We start from the raw sequence: 18,844 nt of genomic DNA on the forward strand, positions 1-18,844 counted from the left end.
GGTGTGTGTTTTGTAAAGACGGGTATATTTTTTGTTTGACATTTTTGTTGAAATTAAACTTTTATATTTGTATTTTTAGTCATATATATGTTTTTTGTATAATATTTATCTTAAATGATTAATAAAAAGTTTTAATAATTGTATTAAAATAGTTGGACCAATATAGGTCATGTTTCTCTTTTAATAATATTGATAATTCTCAGATTTTTATGTGAGATAAGGATGATTTTGACATTGATATTATTTCCCTCCAAGTCAGTAATGAATAATAAAATGAAAGGATGACTTTGTAAAGAAAATTAATTCCCAGTTTTTTATCTGGCTCTTCTCAAAACAAATCAAAAACATCATCAAACAGCTCAAAAACGCATTTCGATCTAGCGAGATCCATTTCGAAACGAAGAAGAAATCGAAAGACAGCATTCTTGGGTTTACTTGTCTTGTCTTGTCTTAACTCAATTCGTACGCTTTTAGTCTAAAGCTTCTTCAGATTCTTCTTTAAAGCCGCAACAATGGCGGCCTTTATCAACCTTGAGGATTCACCAATGTTTCAAAAACAGGTAACACTACTTTTCCCCGCATCATGGTTCCAATATATTCTTTGGGAATTGATCGATTTTTATTTGTTAATTTTGGTTTGATTGGATCAGGTGTTCTCGTTAGAAGGAACAACTGATGAGCTTAAAGATCGTTGTCAGAAGCTGTACAAAGGTGTTAAGAAGTTCATGTACGTGTAATTGTACCTACCTTTTTTGGTTTTTTTTTTCGTTTTTTGTCGTAATGTCTTAATCATCTTTCTCTGTTATAGTCTTTGTCTTATTAAAGACTGAGACTTTCTAACTTCATTGTCTGTCTCCTTCTCTTCAGGGGAGTTTGATATGTAACCTCATTTTATTTAAATTCCAATTTTTTTTTTTGTTTCAGGGGAGTTTTGGGAGATGCATCTACTGGAGTAAGCGCCTTTGCAGATTCTCTGGAAGAGTTTGGTGCTGGACATGATGATCCTGTCAGTGTCTCAATTGGAGGTTGTGGATTCACTTTCATTTTATTTAGCCCACTCTCTCTATAATTAGTTGATCACTTAGTTTTGGTGCTATGAAGCTTGTGGGCTCTTTAGTTAATAAAAAACAACTATTTTGCATTCCTTTAGCTCCCCACCTATAAAACTACTTTGATTAGTAAAAAAAACTGTAATGCTTTCCCTTAGATTGTGGGATCTTTGGTTGGTGAAAACAACTATTAATGCATTCCTTTTATCAGACTTCTCTTAGGTTTTGCGGTTTCTGCTCTTGGACTTCTCATTCACTTATTTGCTGAGATTTGAAGCTGAGTCATTTTAGCACACTTGATAGTGGAAAGAATTGGAAAAAAACTTTTAGATATGTTAGAAATGTTGAATGAAAACTTAAGAAACACAGCTTTTATGGAGTTTCATATCTTTCTATTGGCTGATAAAATCTTCCTTCCTGTAATATATTTTTTATTTATAATTTCACGTTCGAGATAAATATATGAGATCTAATTTTATGACTGATTAAACATGGAAGAGTTCCAATAAAATCTGGAAGTTGTTGTTTCTGATTCTTTGTTGTACTTTTGGATGGCACACCATCAGGTCCAGTAATATCTAAATTTGTAAATACACTTCGAGAGCTCTCCTCTTATAAAGAGTTTCTTCGCTCACAGGTAACTCTCACATCTTGTAAAATAGTTTTACACATAAATATCAGGACGCCTCATTATTGGAAATGGAATATTTATATTTGGTTGGCAGCTAAACATTATTTAGGGCACAATAGTCTTGTTTATTCGCTTTTTATTTTATACAAATGGTTTGAATAGACTTATTTTAAGAGTTAAATAATCAACTATACATGTGTCTAGAAAGAGGAGAGAGTGATAAACTTAATAATCTAAAATGATGTGTGAGTTTGAAAATCCAGACTTTAAGTTTCACTTCAAGTTTCACTTCACTGTCATTAGTGAAACTGTTTTGCTGTTGTAGGTGGAGCATGTATTGCTTGAGAGGCTGACGAATTTTATGACTGTCGATTTACAAGAAGCAAAGGTTACTTTTTCTTCTGGCGCTGCAATTCCGCTTATTTTCTACTTTTATGTACAGTACGTAAAGTGAAAATGTTATAGCCTTAAAAGACTAATGAACAAACAGAAGATTAGTTTTTGGTATTTTGTATCCAATTGTTGACAAGTTCTATTTGAAAATGTTTTGTCATTCTTTCTATATGTTCCTTTTCTTGGCGTAAATTGTTTTTAATTACTGTTTTCTACCTTTTCAGGAGTCTCGACGTCGGTTCGATAAAGCTGTCCATTCTTATGATCAGGTAACTAATTGTACTCTGTTGCTTCACTTAAATATTTTACATGGAGAGGTACACCTGTTTATCTCTTAATATGTATGTTTAATTGGGTCACTACTATATATACTCGGATTTTTACTGAAAGTAACAGTAATATCGAAATGGCCAGTGCATTGTCATATAAAAGAAAATGAGTATTAGTTTTAAGGTTTAGTCATCTATATGTTTTCTTCAATTAATCCACATATTCAATGATCATGAGACTTCAAAAATATAATGCTAGATCTGAAGCTATGCTTTGAATTTTTCTTATTCATTTTGAAGGCACGCGAAAAGTTTGTCTCGCTAAAAAAGAATACCAGAGGAGAGATTGTTGCTGAGTTGGAAGAGGTATTACCACTCTATTTCTTACATTTAATATGTTATTTCCTTCTCAGTTTGGCCAGTGAGTAAAACTCAAGCAAAATCTAACGCTGGTTTTACAGGATCTAGAGAACTCCAAGTCAGCATTTGAGAAAAGTCGTTTCAATCTAGTATGTTAAGTCTACAAACAGAAGCCACTAGTTCTATTGTCTTTTGATCTTACTGTGTCTAATTGGTTTTCCCTTTGGTTTAAGGAATGCAGGTAAATTCATTGATGACTATTGAAGCAAAAAAGAAGTACCAGTTCTTGGAATCTATAAGTGCCATTATGGATTCCCATTTGAGATATTTTAAGCTTGTAGGTTTCTTCTTATTTTGCATTTTTGAGACGTCGCCAAGTGTGACTAACTAAGGGAAACATCTTTGCCATCTTGTATTCCTTAATGTGCTCTCTTTGTGCTTCAGGGATATGACCTATTGAGTCAATTGGAGCCTTATATCCATCATGTAAATGTCAAACCCTTTCCAATAATGCCGAATAAAAGTTAAGCCAAAATGCTTAAACTTGAGATCACTAAAAGCTACTTTTCTTCTTTCAGGTATTGACCGATGCTCAACAATCAAAAGAACAGTCTAAGATTGAACAAGATCGGTTTGAAAAACGTATTCAAGAATTCAGAACTCAATCTGAATTAGATAGCCAACAAGTTGAGCCCTCCAATGTTGATGGAAACCATGTTTATAGAACTCTTCCGTATAAAAATGTAGAAGCAACTTCGATAGCAACAGCGGACAAGGAAGTAAGTGTCTCCCAAAACTCATGCAGTAATCAACTGCAAACTGGACATTAAGAATTTTGATGAATCCTTTGCTGATGAGTCTTACATAGTTTCTCTTTTGTACTAATGCAGGTGATTAAACAAGGCTATTTATTAAAGAGATCAGCAAGTCTTAGAGCTGATTGGAAAAGGAGGTTCTTTGTACTTGACAATCATGGATCCCTATACTATTACAGAAACACCGGTAACAAATCAGCGGTATGTGTTCCAAGGTCGTTTTTACTGTCTTGTCTGTCAAACAAGTCTTTCTCACATATGTTTTCTTCTTAGGGATCTCAACACTACTACAGTGGTTTAGGTGAGCATAGGAGCGGCGTCTTTAGGAGATTTCGCTCAAGACACATTCGATCAGCTTCACAAGGAAGCCTAGATTGCAACTTGATCGATCTCCGTACGTCACTGATAAAACTGGATGCAGAGGACACAGATCTTCGACTTTGTTTCAGAATCATTTCTCCTCAAATGACTTACACATTACAGGTACTTTTGTTAGTTAGATATAGGGAGGACGTAAAGGAGCAATATTGGGAGGCTAACACAGCTTATTTCTATATGCTAACTAGGCTGAAAATGGAGCTGATCGGATGGATTGGGTGAATAAGATCACAGCAGCGATAGCAACACGTTTGAATTCTCACTTCCTGCAACAGGTTTACACAAGACGAGTGTTATCTTCTTTTTTGAGTGTTGAGATTGTGTGCTAATAGGTATTGTATTATCTTCTGCAGTCACCAATTAACTATGCTAGTTCTGGTCCTGCTGGTGACGAACTCACCCTGGATCAAAAACAAGATTATAATCAAAGAGTAAATATGGGGGATGATGTCTTTACAACACTCAGAGGAATCCCTGGAAACGATGAATGTGCAGAATGCAATGCACCTGACCCTGATTGGGCATCATTGAATCTTGGTGTTTTGATGTGCATTGAATGCTCTGGTGTTCACAGGAACCTTGGTGTTCATATATCCAAGGTATTTGCTTCTTTTGGTTGTTTATAATTGTTGGTGAACTTAACAATGTTGTAGCCATAGCTTTTGGACACATGCTTTTTTGGGTTAATCTATTATGTCTAGTAGTGCTTCTTTACTGTCATTATATAAGTTAAGATCTTACTTAATCATAAGCATTTTGAGTCTTTTGACACAGTAAGATTTTCTGCAGGTGAGATCAGTCACATTGGATGTGAAAGTATGGGAACCCACAATCTTGGACTGATTTCGAAACTTAGGCAATGCATATTGTAATGGAGTGTGGGAGGGGTTACTTCAGCTTGACCATGACTGGTATCATCTCTCAAGGAAAATTAGATTATCTATAACACAATCAAGAAGTCAAAAATGTGTCCAACATATGATTGATGAACATTTTTGCTATCATTCATACCTCTTGGTGCATTTTTTTTTTGCAGTGAAAAGGGATCAACCAATAAGCTTGCATTGGTTACAAAACCATCGTCAAAAGATTCATTTGCTCTAAAGGAGAAATACATTCATGTCAAGGTATCACATTCAGCGCTGAAAGTTTTATTGACTCATCCTATCATGCCTGTGATAGAGAAAGGGTAATGATACTAAAACCTGATAATATTTTATGCCTAGCCAGTATCTGGAGAAAGCTCTAGTTATCAAAGATGAAAGAGAAACAAACCTTACCGCCTCAAGTAAAATATGGGAAGCTGTTCAAAGTAAGAACATACGAGAAATCTACAGACTCATTGTAACAGCGGATGCGAATATCATCAATACCAAGTTCGATGATATTACTGCTATAGATGCGTATCATCACCTTGCTGATGCAGAAGATGAAGTGAAGAAGAGGCACGATCCAAACGCGTGTCAGAGAATCAAGGATTCGAACGACTCAAGAAACTGTCTTCAAGGATGTTCGCTGTTGCATGTGGCGTGTCAAAGCGGTGACCCGGTTTTGCTTGAACTGTTGTTGCAGTTTGGTGCTGACATAAACATGAGAGATTATCATGGAAGAACTCCGTTGCACCATTGTATTGCATCAGGGAACAATGCATTTGCAAAGGTTTTATTGAGAAGGTAACTAATAATCCAAAAAAACATATTGATTTTTCATTGTCTTATGAGGCACATTTTGCTTGACATGATTGTTTCCCTTTCTTTGGATAATGCAGAGGTGCTCGTCCTTCGATAGAGGATGGTGGAGGATTAAGTGTATTGGAAAGAGCTATGGAGATGGGAGCCATAGCCGATGAAGAGCTCTTTCTTCTCTTAGCCGAGTGTCACTAATATAACATATTAACATTGTCTCTTTTGTTCAGGCAAGTTATCTGTTTGATAAATTTCTAAGACTATGAGACATATTATCGTTGGTCATGTTACTGTAATTGTTGTAGTAGTAATTGGGCATGAGTGGCTCACTGATGTTCTTTAAGGTATTCCATCTTTTAGAGTTAGTTATGGAATGTTACAGATTTGCAATGCGTTATACTTTCAGTTATATATTTTCTCAAATCGAACAATACTCCTCTTGGCTTATTTGTTTTTGCTATGCTCTAGAAAATGGTTATATACCAAATCTTTGAGATACTGCATTGGTATGGGTTGGTCACAGAGAATATATACAAATGAACAAGGCTAGAGTAAGGGAATCTAGATGCACAAATGAGGTTGTAAAGGGGAGTTGCTCTAATTGTTTCCTAGTTTTTTTTTTAGGAATAGTTTACTTACAAATTGGATAATCTTGTTTACTTAAATATTTATTGATTTTGCCTTTTTGCATAAATAGTTTAGTTACAAAATGGATAAATCTTATTTACCTAAAAACATGATTGATGAAGATTTATAACATACTCTCTCATATAAGCTGATATTGTTTTTCATGTAGTATTGCACTAAACTAGACGATAACAAGAGATTAACCTCGTATATGGCTTCAAAAAAATATAATTGGCTATTTTTAATTACAACATTGTTTAGAAAGAATGCAGGTATTTACAATGGACCTTGTGTATCAAACAAGTGAAGTAAAAAACATATAATAAACCGTAGATGCCACTTGGTAGATTTTCTAAGCCATTATAGTGATACTGGAGAAAACACTAACGGATGATATTAACGGATTAAGTAAAAGAATTATTTACTTGTTACAATGATGTAACAATAATATATGTACATAGTAAATTAACATTTCTCAAAAATTATGTAGTGTAATTTATATATAATAAAAAACATGATGCAAAATATTACAACGTAAGTTTTTTATTTTTACTCAAAAGATAATATTATTAGTGTAGATATGCAAGAAACGTAAAACATGATCATGGTCAAAGTGTGTACAAACTACAAAATGTATATAGCATGGCATTTCTTAATTGATTGAAGAAGTCATAACACATCTTATGTCTTACATTAAGATCTTAAAAAGTAGACACAACATTCATTATTATAAATGATTAATCAGCAAAGTAGACGTATTGGAATCAATATCAAAGCTTATGTCCATGATAATGGAGTAACTGCAAAAAGAAGTTTTATCTATTTTAAAAGAAATTTTAGAACTTTAAAATTTGATATTTGGAATAATATGAGATTTCACTATACAAAAATCTCAATTAGAAATTTCATCTTTCCTTGCATTTTATTATTTGTAATCATCTCAAGCTATCATACTTTTTCAGGTTTTTAATTGGATGATACTGGAGAGGTTTGTTTCAATATTTTACGGGATGAGGGTCAATTTGTAAAATAATTATTATACAGAGGGTTCCTTTGTAAAGATTCCTGTAATAAATTGTTAAAAACGACGACTTTCCAACCCTTCACCGCCGTTTGCTCCTTGCAGCCACCTTCTCCTCTCTCTCGCTTTCAAACTCGCAACATCTTTTTAGAACAAACTGAATTATTTTCAAGTAGGGATGTTAAAATGAGTAATTACCCATGGGTGTACCCAAACCCACAAGTATTGGGTTGTGTTTTTGCCTTTCAATAAATAAATGGATTCAAAAGTGGGCTTTTACTCTTAAATAAATAAATGAATTTACACTATATGGATAAACCAAATAGAGTGAATGGGTACCCACAAACCTAAAAAATAGTTAACGACGACGTCGAAACTTCTCTTTCTTCTCTGAGACTACGACTTCGAAACCTCCGTCGTCTTCTCTGAGACTCCGACTCTCCCTCTAACCTAAAGTCTGAATCGTCGAGTTTCACCGTCTCTCTCAGGTTCTCCCTCTCTCTCCTCTCTCTCTCTCTCCCTCTCCCTCTCTCTCTCTCTCTCTCTCTCTCTCTCTCTATCTCTCTCTCTCTCTCTCCCTCTCTCTCTCTCTCTCTCTCTCTCTCTCTCTCTCTCTCTCTCTCTCTCTCTCTCTCTCTCTATCTCTCTCTTGTTTTGATTCTGATTGTTCGCTTGTCTCAGGGAAGAAACATCATCAGGTTTTGATTCTGATTGTTCGCTTGTCTCTGTAGCAAACCCATCATCAGGTTTCCTCTCTAACTCTCTTCTCTAGCTTCTTTTGTTAGCGAAGGAAAATTAGTGTTGTTGATGAAAATTTTGGGTATTATTGAATTTAGTATGTGTTTGGTTTATGTTGTAGACCTTGGCTCGTGTTTGGTAGGTTTAGTCTTTGTTAAAATAGTCATGAATGTGTTCGTCGAAATGTCCCAAAGAGAATCTCTCTTGTTTTTTATAAAACTATTTTGCCCAATTCTCTTGTGATATGTTACTTTTCCGTGTCCTTGCGTTAAATCATATAAGTTATGCAACACAACACACTATGCAATACGTTATTGAAGCATAGTTGTAGAAAATTAGCTTGTGTTCATTTGAAAAAATTATGGAAAATTTACATTTTTTAAGAGTTGAAAGAAGACCCTTTTAGTGTAGAAGCTAAAGTATATGTAGAATGTTATGGTCTGTTACTGTGTTCGCTTGATCTCTTTCTATATGTACTTAAACATCAACTTCTCTTTGTATATGTAGATGGATTCCCAGTCAGTGAGAGTACTTGCAGGACTTGAAAATGAGCAACTGGATGTGGACAGAGAGGAGAATGAAGCTGAACTTCAAGGAGCCCACAGTGAAACTCAAGTGACTCAACCAACGAAAATGGTATTTCAGTGTAACAAACGCTTAAAGGCTGATGTTTGGAAGGAATACATACCGGTAGGTGTAGGGATAGATGGAAAGAACAGAGGCCGTTGCATTTATTGTTGTAAGGAGTTAGTAATAGAAGTTAAGAATGGAACATAATCTTTGAAACGGCATTTAGAAATCTGTCCAGTGAAGCCTGAAGGTGATGGCAATGCTGAAAGGAAGTATGATCACAAAGTAGATCGCGAAATGACTAGTGAGCTTATTATCTATCATGATTTTCCTTTTCGGTATGTGGAGTACGAGAAGGTTAGGGAAAGAGATAAATATTTGAACCCAAAGTGTGTGCATATATGCCGACCAACCACTGCTGCCGATGTCTTTAGGAAATATGAGATGGAGAAAGCAAAACTCAAAAGACTTTTTGCAAATCTCAAAAGTCGAGTGTGTTTTACAATAGATCTTTGGTCAGCTCGCACGGTGATGGGGTAGATTTGTTTGACTGCCCACAATATTGACGATGGTTGGACCTTAAACAACAAGATCTTGGCGTTTTGTGAAATCAAGCCTCCTCACACGGGTGATGAAATGGTGTTGGGTTGCTTGAAGGAGTGGGGCTTCGAAAAGAAGGTATTCTCCTCCACCTTAGATAACGCTACTAGTAACACTAGTATGCAAAAGATTCTTACACATCGTCTTCAGATGGTTGCTGGATAGATTGCCATGTAATGGAAAGTTCTTACACGTGAGGTGTTGTGCCCATATCCTAAATTTTATAGTGAAGGAAGGATTGGAATTAGCTAATAGTCTGTTGGAGAATATCCGCGAGAGCGTGAGGTTTGTGAAAGCCTCTCAATCAAGGAAAGATGCTTTTTCTGCTTGTGTTTAAAGTTTGGGGATTATGGGTAGCTCAGGATTGTCTTTAGATGTATCTACTCGCTGGAATTCAACCTATGATATGCTCGCAAGGGCTCTTAAGTTCTGTATGGCGTTTGCTAGTTACAAAGTTTGTGATAGGAGTTATAACACGCTGCCTTCAGAGGAAGAATGGAAACGTGGGCAGAAAATTTGTAACTTCCTGAAGCCTTTTAGTACCATCACAATATACTTCTCAGGTATGAAATATCCAACTGCGAATATATACTTCATTCAAGTTTAGAATATCGAATTGCTATTGAGGAAATATGCAGATTGTGATGATGAGGATTTGAGGTTAATGGCTAGGAGGATGCAAATCAAATTTGCAAAGTACTGGGATGATTATAGCATAGTTTTAGCGATGGGAGCTATGTTGGATCCAAGGTTCAAGACTCAGATACTCAAAAAAACTTTTGATAGGCTAGATCCAACTACTTCCGAGAAAAAAGTTCTAGTTGTAGTGCAGAATCTGAAGGATCTGTACGAAGAGTATACGAGCAAGCATGTGACGGGTTCGTCTTCTAGTTCTAACTATTCATCAACACCAGATGACCTTCTTAATGAATCACCCCTTGATGATGATTTGAACGCTGTAAGATTACTTAATTTACTTCTTTTCTTGTCTTGATGAGTATAGTTGAACTTGTCTGATTATATTGATGTTCTTGTCTGATTACAGTATAGGATCTTTTTGAACTTGAAAGGAGTATTCACCATGGTTCAGATAACACAAAGACGAGTTTGAAATTGTTTTTGGAAGAGCCGAGGCTTGAGTTAAAAGCTTTTGCAGATATAGAAGTTTTGAACTATTGGAAAGAAAATGGGCATCGCCATGGTGACTTTGCTGCGCTAGCAATGGATCTTCTCAGTATCCCAATAACTACAGTTGCATCAGAGTCCGCTTTCAGTATCGGTGGTCGTGTGTTGATCCCATACAGAAACCGCCTTCTTCCAGACAATGTGCAAGCATTGCTTTGCACTCGTAACTGGTTGCGTGGTTATCCAGAACTTGAAGGTAACTTTACAGTATGTGCATCCATGTGTGTGCTTCATGCATTCATTGTTCGTTGTTTTTGATGCTTTGACTTAGATATTAGCTACAGCGATTTAATATTCCTATATGTGTCTCGTCATTGGCTGTAAACGTTTGAGACAGTAATGTTATGTCTTTCTTATGGCTTTGGACATTCATGATTAGTCATTGCAGTTGTAAGAATTTGATTCTTGGGTCAAGATTTCTAGTTTCTGGTGTTGTTGAAGCATTAGTAAAGAGCATATTGATGTGCCTTTGGTGACAATTTGTTGTTCTTCACCACTAACTTTGGTGACTGATGCTTTGGTGCTTTGTTTGTTTTGATATTCTAGGTGATATTGAAGATAATTTCGATGAGAAAGCTACAAATGTTGCAAGTTCTTCAGGAGTATAAGAGAGATTCAAGATTCAAGAAGCTACAAATGTTGCAAACTACAATTTATTTTAATCTGAATAAAAATACTTTTGCTACTTCTTTACAAATGTTGCAAGCTACAACTTGTTTCAATCTGAATCAAATATGAATTTATTATAACTGTGATTTTAATATTTATGCATAGGTATTTAAATTATCTTTTTATCAGTATATAAAATGTATAATTTGATTATGTATGCAAAAAGATATAAATATTTTACATAATCGCTTTACAACAAATAAAATAGTTTGGGTATCCATGGTAAACCTATACCCTACTGAATTATTTTATGGATTTTAATTTAATTATGATGTTTTTAAGATTTCGCGGGCTGGGTATAAACTGGGTCGGACTTTTTGTGGATTGGGCTGGGCTGGGTTATTTCACCCATTTTAACATCCCTATTCCCAAGCTTATTTGCTTCTCCTCTAAAACCATTCTTTTGTAAGGATTCTATCGAAACTTGATAAACCCTAATTGTTTTTGTTTTCACAATCGAGCTTCCCTGCAGAGAAAAGATGGTGACTGAAGAAGACAAGATATTCGCCAAGAACTTCAAAATCGACGACCTCTCCGACGTCCCCGCCGGCCTTCCTCCGCATCTGAAACTCAAGCAAAACCGTGTCGTCTCTAAAAAAGATGCTTCCGTTGATGTATGAACTTCTCTGTTCTTACTTCCAATATTACAGTCCCTTATGCTCTCTATTGTTGCTTATAAGTTCATCTAACTGAAGAAAGCTGTGATTTTGTGAGTTGGGTCTTAGAGTTTTACAAGATTACACTCTGCTTTTGCTGTCTTATTGTCAAAATCTAAATGATAGTTGTCTGAAAGTTGAAGTCTTTAATCTTGTTCTGCCCTTTATGCTTATAAGTTCATCTAACTAAAGAAAGCTTTGATTTTGAGAGTTGGGTCTTAAGTGTCTTACAAGATTACACTGTCGCTTTAGTATCTTTTTGTCTGAATACAAATGTTAAGTGTGGTGCTTGTCTGAAAGTTGTAGTCTTTAAATCTTGTTCTGTTCTTGTGATTTTGTGTAGACTGCAGATGCCATTTACTCGGGTAGCTATGTCTCTTCGGGAGTAGACAACAGTGTGAAGCTAGAAAACTTCTATGAGGATTTCAAAGTTGATGTGATTAGTTGCACGGAGACAGACATGGAGTTTGATATGATCGGTATCGATGCTGCATTCGCCAATGCTTTCAGAAGGATCCTTATAGCTGAGGTCTGTCCACTGTCTCCCAGCAACAATATCTGATGACTAGAATCTTTGGTCTAAAAGTGTTGTGTTTATTGCAACAGGTTCCTTCAATGGCGATTGAAAAAGTGCTTATAGCATACAACACGTCGCTTATTGTAGACGAAGTTCTTGCTCACCGGATTGGTCTCATTCCCATTGCCGCAGATCCAAGGCTCTTTGAATATTTAACCGGTAAGAATACAATCCATCTTCATATGCAAACAATCTTTGTCTTGTCAGCTTATTCTTTTATATATGTTTTATAGAGAACGATCAGCCAAATGAGAAGAACACCATTGTTTTCAAACTCCATGTGAAATGTCCCAAAGGTCAACCACGTCTTCAAGGTAATAAATAATGTCTGTTCTTATAAAGTTAGCATCAGAGGGTTCCTTGTTTTTATTGTCAGCTCATATGAATGTAGTTTTAACGAACGAGTTGCAATGGTTACCAAATGGAAGTGAGTTTCTGAAAGAAACCGGAGGTTCAACCTCAAACTCAAACTCAAACTCAAAGCCAAAAACTTACACTTCATTCAGCTGTAGCCAAGATTCTCTCCCTGAATTTGCTGATAACCCTATCACCCCGACCTACCTCGATATCTTGATAGCAAAACTCAGCCCTGGTCAGGTACTACTCTGGTTTTCAACACTTCTTCTTACTTCACTTGCGATGAGAGATGAACCAAACACTTGCCTGTCTTAATTTGATCTCCTCCTTGTAGGAAATCGAGCTTGAAGCTCATGCGGTTAAGGGCATCGGTAAAACACATGCAAAATGGTCCCCAGTAGGTACAGCTTGGTATCGAATGCTACCTGAGGTGTGAGAAGTTTGTTTAGACCTCAAACTCTATTCTTCTTCAGTCTTTGCCTTATCCTAATCTTTCTTGTAATGCTTTTCTTGATGTTAATCTTAGGTGGTTCTACTTGGAGAAGTTGAGGATGAGAAAGCTGAACGACTCGTAAAAGTCTGCCCACAGAATGTTTTTGACATTGAAGACATGGGCAATGGTAAAATCAAAGCATTCCACACTTTCCTTCAAAAGCTTCTTATGGTTTCGATTTCATAGTGACTTGTGGTAAAACTGGCAGGTAGGAAAAGGGCAACGGTAGCACAGCCTCGCAATTGCACATTGTGTAAGGAGTGCATAAGGGACCATGACTTGGTTGACCTGGTGGATCTACGCAGTGTCAAGAACCATTTTATATGTAAGAAAAAACCTTCATTTTACTCTGATATGTCCGAAAGAAAACCTAAGTGAGTTTGCTCTTTGTGTTTGGTCAGTTAAAATTGAGTCCACAGGATCACTGCCTCCGGATGTTATTTTCACTGAAGCTGTGAAGATACTGGAAGACAAGTGTGAACGTGTAATCGCTGATCTCTCTTGAAAAGAGATTGTTTTTGATTTACCCCTCTACTGGCATTGTTCCGGTTTTGTTCAATTTTGTTGTTTGTATGAAATACTCTCCTTATTATTAATATGAAGAACCCTAAAATTAATTTTATAGTTTTTGTTTACTTCGAAACATCTGAAATAAAAATTTGAGTGGAACCAATTTGGTAAATATGTTTCGGTTAATTTAGGTTTGAACTGGCTAATTAAATTTCTATAAGGTGTTCAATCGTTTCCAACTTCGTACCATACCGTTGCCCTTTTCCTACCTACCAGTTTACCACAAGTCACACTGAATCAAAACTATTATCGATAATTTTTTAATATATTTGATCATTTTATTTATATATATACAATGTTTTTGTTATTATTATATAGTTTATCTCCGATAGATCAGGTCAATTTTTATTAAAAATTATGAACATAAACTATAATTAATATATCATGGGCTGGTCGGATTGGACATTAAACAAATTATGACACAATAGATTTTATTTTTTTCACCGAACACATTCTTAAAAAAAATGAACAGTATTGCTTTCACAATTGAATTATTTTGACATTTATCTTCCATATGGTTTTGAAAAGTTTCAGATCAACCATCAAATTGATACATATATTTTTAATGTTTTTAGTCGTATGCTTAAGGAAAACTTACATTTTTGTAATTTAAAATCGTTTTAAAAAAGTCAAAAAAAAATAACATATAAAAAAATTAACATATAAGGTTTCCTCATTTTTGTAATTTAAAGTCGTTTTAAAATTTTTAAAATATAACATATAAGAAACAATCTATTTTTTTTATATAGTTAATGTTATTGTTTAATTTTTTTAATAATATAAGATTAAACAAAAATGCGAAATGATACAAAAATTGTTATCAAATTTTTATTATTTATAGTCATTAATTATCATATATATGTTAATCATATTAGTAACTGCATAGTTCGTGCAGCTGAGTTGTTTGGTGTTAAAGAAACAGGGGAGATATTCAAGGAAGCGGTGGAATCATCAGTGGTTTCTGAGAACGATGTGAAGATGATGTGCATCATGTTTGCAGAGATGGAGAGAAGCGTTGGAGAGATAGATCGAGCTCGTGGAATCTACAGGTATGCGTCGCAGTATGAAGACAGTCAAGTGGTGTGGGAGAAATGGCATGAATTGGAAACTGAGCATGGTAATGAAGATACGTATAGAGACATTCTTAGTGTTAAGCAAACTGTTTCTGGCTCTGGTCTGCGTCCGGTTAAGAAGTCCCGGTCTGGATCTCCCTTTGAAACTCTAGCCACCTCTCCGGTTAAGAAAATGCGTACAATGTAAAATGTTTACTTTCCTTATTCTCATTGCTTCCAATGTTTGTTCTGCTCATATATAGTCAAAGGATCCAATCTTTTACTCGTGTCAGATTCTACTTTCTTGATCTTGAAATCTGATAGTGAGATTAGAATACGGAGGCTTGATCTTTGATTTTGCTTGAGTATGTATACTTTTGGTTATGTATTTTTGGATGGTTGCATATCTATGGCAAAGAATCTGGTGGCAACAGATGAAGTGAAAGTGATGCTACATATGTTGAAAGTGGCCAAAGTTACAATCCTCTTTCTTGTTAAGAGGTTCCTTAAGAAAATAAAAACTTAAGAATCAATACTGCAGAGATCTACATTGGTTTGGAATTTAGCCTGATGGGATCTGACTTTATACTTTTTAAAGGTAAGATTTTGGATAAATTGTTTTGTAAGGAATATAATGAAGTATCAAAAGTCTAGTTAATAAATTATAGTGGAATTTTCCGCATTAAAATATAGGATAGAAAAAAATACTAAAAACTGCAGATGGTTTGGTTTGGTTTGGGAGATGAAACGTTGGCTTACAAGTTAGGTAGCTTTAATGGAGGAGGAACACGTTCACCAGCTTTATTTATCATGGAGGAGGAGTAACTCCAAAGACTCTACAACTATATTTATACATTATAATTCCCTTTTTTTTAATTAGTTACAAAACAACTATAATTATATAACATCAGAAATTAGATGTAGCAAATGTTTTTCCTTTTCTTTCAAAGCTGTAATTGGACAGATTAATAAATTTTAAATTAAGTTACTAAGAAAAAAGAAGAAGATAATGTTCAAATATAAATAGGGACCTCATAGAGGTGTCGATTTAGTTCGCTAACTACCGAAGAAGAAGCAGCTACCTCTCTCTCTCAACGGTAAGATCCGCCATTCTCCTTCTTCATCATTCTCTGATCCAATTTGTGAATGCCCTCCTCTGAATCTAGCTATATCCCGTAGAGTAATTTGTGTAGAAACCATCTCTTTCTCTCTCTCCTGTGCCATTGTGATCGATATGGTGTTTTTTTGACATTTCCCTAAAGTTTTAATCTATTTGATCTCCTCGAATGAACGATTAGCCGAAAAGAGTGATCTTGTGTGTGTGTGTGTGTTTCACTGAGAGCTGGATCTGTGAGACTTAACTGACATTTGCGTTTCCTCTGTTTTCAGATCTGAAGAAATGGCACGCAAGAAGATCAGAGAGTACGACTCAAAGAGACTCGTGAAGGAACATTTCAAAAGACTTTCCGGTAAAGAACTCCCTATCAGATCCGTTCAGGTATTAAAAAAAAAGATCCCTTTTTTTTTTAAAGTGCATTGTTTTCTCCGTCATGAAATCATTTTTCTTAGTAACACATTTAACGTTGTGTAGATTAACCAAGAGACTGATCTTAATGAGCTAGTTGAGAAGGAGCCTTGGCTCTCTTCCGAGAAGCTTGTCGTCAAACCCGACATGTTGTTTGGTAAGCGTGGCAAGAGCGGTTTGGTTGCCTTGAAACTAGACTTCGCTGAAGTCGCGACCTTTGTCAAAGACCGCTTGGGCAAAGAGGTATTGTTATTTAACTTGTTGAGGCTTTTGAGCTAAAAATGATCTGAGATCTGTACTTAGATTTGTCTTATCTTACATCAACAGGTGGAGATGAGTGGATGCAAAGGACCCATCACAACATTCATTGTTGAACCTTTTGTTCCACACAATGAGGAGTTTTATCTCAACATTGTCTCTGATAGACTTGGCTGCAGCATTAGCTTTTCTGAGTGCGGAGGGATTGACATTGAGGAGAACTGGGACAAGGTATTATTCCTTTTGATTCCTATTGTGTCTGTTTTACTATCATCATAAAAGCTGAAAATTTGAGTTGGGACTCTGCTTTCTACAGGTCAAGACCATATCTGTGCCCACTGGTTCTTCCTTGACACCTGAGATATGCGCACCTCTTGTTGCTACCCTTCCTCTTGAGGTAATATTAAAGCTCAATAACAATGACAAGTAAAAAAAATTGGACTTGCAATTTCGATTTATAACGTTTCCATGTACAGATCAAAGGGGAACTTGAAGATTTTATTCAAGTTATTTTCACCCTTTTCCAAGGTATGTTAAAGATCACTGGTTGTACTCACAATTAAAAGCAGATTAACAAATGATGAAAACTGAAGCCTTTTTTTTGCTTCTTGGGGACTAGATCTTGATTTCACTTTCTTGGAAATGAATCCCTTTGCACTGGTTGATGGAAAGCCTTATCCTCTGGATATGAGGGGTGAGCTTGATGACACTGCTGCTTTCAAAAACTTTAAGAAGTAAGTGTGACTCTCAGCTGTTCCTTGTCACGACTCTTGTTGCTTTATTTAAGCGATATGCTTAACCTCTCACGTTTTGCAGGTGGGGCGACATTGAGTTCCCTATGCCATTTGGAAGAGTGATGAGCCCCACAGAGAGCTTCATCCACGGTCTAGATGAGAAGGTATCATTTACCATTCTGTGTATAACTTTGTGGTTCGGGAAAACAGCAGTTTCTGTATGATTCTCTTATGAACCTTTTGTATACGCAGACAAGTGCATCTTTGAAGTTCACTGTTCTGAACCCCAAGGGAAGGATTTGGACTATGGTAGCTGGAGGAGGTGCGAGTGTTATCTACGCCGATACGGTATGTCTACTTATGGAAAAACCATACTTTGCTTTATCAAAACTTAGAATCTCCATTTCTTTTCTACTTACAAGCCTTAGTGTCTGAGATGTTCTCTAAAATGTTATCCAGGTTGGAGATCTGGGGTATGCATCTGAGCTTGGAAACTATGCTGAATACAGTGGAGCACCCAAAGAAGACGAGGTTTTGCAGTACGCTAGAGTTGTCATCGATGTAAGATGTCTTTTATTGTTTCCTCCCCTCACATAAAACCATCTGAAACCAACCAAACATTAAGACACTGAATATGCCAAATATGCAGTGTGCTACAGCGAATCCGGATGGAAAAACTAGAGCACTAGTGATCGGTGGTGGAATTGCTAACTTCACCGATGTTGCTGCTACCTTCAATGGCATTATCCGAGCTCTCAAGGAAAAGGTAAGGGAGAAATGAGTGTAAATAAATACCAAAGTTACTTGCTGAAATGGTCTTTAAGCTTCAACTCTTTGTTTTGTTTGTTAATGAACAGGAAGCAAAGCTGAAAGCAGCAAGGATGCATATATATGTGAGGAGAGGAGGACCAAACTACCAAAAGGGACTTGCTAAAATGAGATCCCTTGGAGATGAAATCGGTGTCCCCATCGAGGTATATACATACGTACCACACAATAAATCAACTCAATACATTTCCATTTACTCGATTCTAACTGTTTTATCTCTCTGTTTGATTTCAAGGTGTATGGTCCTGAAGCAACAATGACAGGTATCTGCAAGGAGGCAATTGAGTACATCACAGCCGCTGCATAAGCCTTTACTCTATCTTGTTACTTAAATGCGCCTTCTTGTTTGTGTTGAGACTTATGGTTGGATTATATGTTTCACTTTCTTAAGTTTCTTATTTGTATTCATAATAAACAACAAGTATCTTTGTACTCTTTTCTTTTTTACTTACTGTTTCACTGTTGAATATCAATTTGTCATCATATTCTTGATGTTTAGGTTCGGTTATTGTTTTGCTTGATTTGTGAACACCTGACGCGCTCATTCCAGCAAAAGGAAGCATTTAGCACAGTAGATGTCAAGTTAGATCACTATCAAAAGAGCGTAGAAGTGTGCACATATGTTTCGCATTTGTACATGTCGTCAAAGCAAACAGGAAAAAGAACTAAGTATAATGGATGTCATAAGAATTCTTGTATCTTATGATTCAAAAGATTATCCCCAAAGGCCAAAATGACTTTATATTTTTATTCAGTCACTTAATGCAAGCCAACAAAGCTGGAAATGAAAGTGAAGCAACAACA

At 35.8% G+C, this 18,844-nt stretch overlaps 3 protein-coding genes across 6 annotated transcripts; all 3 read left to right on the forward strand.

Moving 5' to 3' along the window:
* Positions 1–283: 283 nt before the first annotated feature.
* LOC103838481 (ADP-ribosylation factor GTPase-activating protein AGD2) lies at positions 284–6,011 on the forward strand. Its single transcript, XM_018655162.2, has 19 exons — positions 284–560; positions 651–727; positions 925–1,025; positions 1,616–1,686; positions 2,006–2,068; positions 2,298–2,342; positions 2,643–2,708; positions 2,804–2,851; positions 2,944–3,039; positions 3,147–3,188; positions 3,281–3,481; positions 3,593–3,718; positions 3,791–4,000; positions 4,084–4,170; positions 4,249–4,494; positions 4,685–4,806; positions 4,932–5,022; positions 5,126–5,568; positions 5,664–6,011. Exons 1-16 carry the CDS (start codon positions 513–515, stop codon positions 4,736–4,738), a joined length of 1,581 nt encoding a protein of 526 aa, XP_018510678.2. The 5' UTR covers positions 284–512; the 3' UTR covers positions 4,739–4,806; positions 4,932–5,022; positions 5,126–5,568; positions 5,664–6,011.
* A 1,255-nt stretch (positions 6,012–7,266) lies between these two features.
* LOC103838484 (DNA-directed RNA polymerases I and III subunit RPAC1) lies at positions 7,267–13,708 on the forward strand. 2 transcript variants are annotated; one of them, XM_009114933.3, is made up of 10 exons: positions 7,267–7,400; positions 11,452–11,604; positions 11,990–12,175; positions 12,253–12,382; positions 12,457–12,537; positions 12,615–12,820; positions 12,915–13,010; positions 13,107–13,200; positions 13,282–13,398; positions 13,475–13,708. In XM_009114933.3, exons 2-10 carry the CDS (start codon positions 11,470–11,472, stop codon positions 13,576–13,578), a joined length of 1,149 nt encoding a protein of 382 aa, XP_009113181.1. In that variant the 5' UTR covers positions 7,267–7,400; positions 11,452–11,469; the 3' UTR covers positions 13,579–13,708. The 2 variants fall into 2 exon arrangements, with proteins under 2 accessions (XP_009113181.1, XP_033136261.1); XM_033280370.1 differs by having other exon boundaries at positions 7,315–7,400; positions 11,465–11,604.
* Positions 7,769–18,538, forward strand: LOC103838482 (ATP-citrate synthase alpha chain protein 2). Of its 3 annotated transcripts, XM_033280368.1 has the most exons (14): positions 7,769–7,814; positions 13,294–13,298; positions 16,085–16,193; positions 16,287–16,463; positions 16,548–16,709; positions 16,795–16,875; positions 16,955–17,006; positions 17,098–17,212; positions 17,295–17,376; positions 17,465–17,560; positions 17,672–17,773; positions 17,862–17,978; positions 18,070–18,186; positions 18,276–18,538. In XM_033280368.1, exons 3-14 carry the CDS (start codon positions 16,095–16,097, stop codon positions 18,345–18,347), a joined length of 1,272 nt encoding a protein of 423 aa, XP_033136259.1. In that variant the 5' UTR covers positions 7,769–7,814; positions 13,294–13,298; positions 16,085–16,094; the 3' UTR covers positions 18,348–18,538. The 3 variants fall into 3 exon arrangements, with proteins under 3 accessions (XP_033136259.1, XP_009113180.2, XP_033136260.1); XM_009114932.3 differs by lacking the exons at positions 7,769–7,814; positions 13,294–13,298 and adding an exon at positions 15,542–15,792; XM_033280369.1 differs by lacking the exons at positions 7,769–7,814; positions 13,294–13,298 and having other exon boundaries at positions 16,070–16,193.
* The last annotated feature ends 306 nt before the right edge of the window (positions 18,539–18,844 follow it).

This window comes from Brassica rapa, chromosome A09 (genome assembly GCF_000309985.2).
Source record: "Brassica rapa cultivar Chiifu-401-42 chromosome A09, CAAS_Brap_v3.01, whole genome shotgun sequence".
Lineage (NCBI taxonomy): Eukaryota > Viridiplantae > Streptophyta > Magnoliopsida > Brassicales > Brassicaceae > Brassica > Brassica rapa.

Coding starts and splice junctions, on each gene's coding strand:
- LOC103838484 (XM_009114933.3), top strand. CDS start 11,470: ATGGTGACTGAAGAAGACAAGATATTCGCCAAGAACTTCAAAATCGAC. Junction 12,383..12,456: donor GCTCTTTGAATATTTAACCG/GTAAGAATACAA, acceptor TATGTTTTATAG/AGAACGATCAGCCAAATGAG. Junction 13,011..13,106: donor GGTATCGAATGCTACCTGAG/GTGTGAGAAGTT, acceptor TGTTAATCTTAG/GTGGTTCTACTTGGAGAAGT.
- LOC103838482 (XM_033280368.1), top strand. CDS start 16,095: ATGGCACGCAAGAAGATCAGAGAGTACGACTCAAAGAGACTCGTGAAG. Junction 16,710..16,794: donor TTGAGGAGAACTGGGACAAG/GTATTATTCCTT, acceptor TGCTTTCTACAG/GTCAAGACCATATCTGTGCC. Junction 17,377..17,464: donor TCCACGGTCTAGATGAGAAG/GTATCATTTACC, acceptor TTGTATACGCAG/ACAAGTGCATCTTTGAAGTT.
- LOC103838481 (XM_018655162.2), top strand. CDS start 513: ATGGCGGCCTTTATCAACCTTGAGGATTCACCAATGTTTCAAAAACAG. Junction 1,687..2,005: donor AAGAGTTTCTTCGCTCACAG/GTAACTCTCACA, acceptor TTGCTGTTGTAG/GTGGAGCATGTATTGCTTGA. Junction 3,040..3,146: donor ATTTGAGATATTTTAAGCTT/GTAGGTTTCTTC, acceptor TTTGTGCTTCAG/GGATATGACCTATTGAGTCA.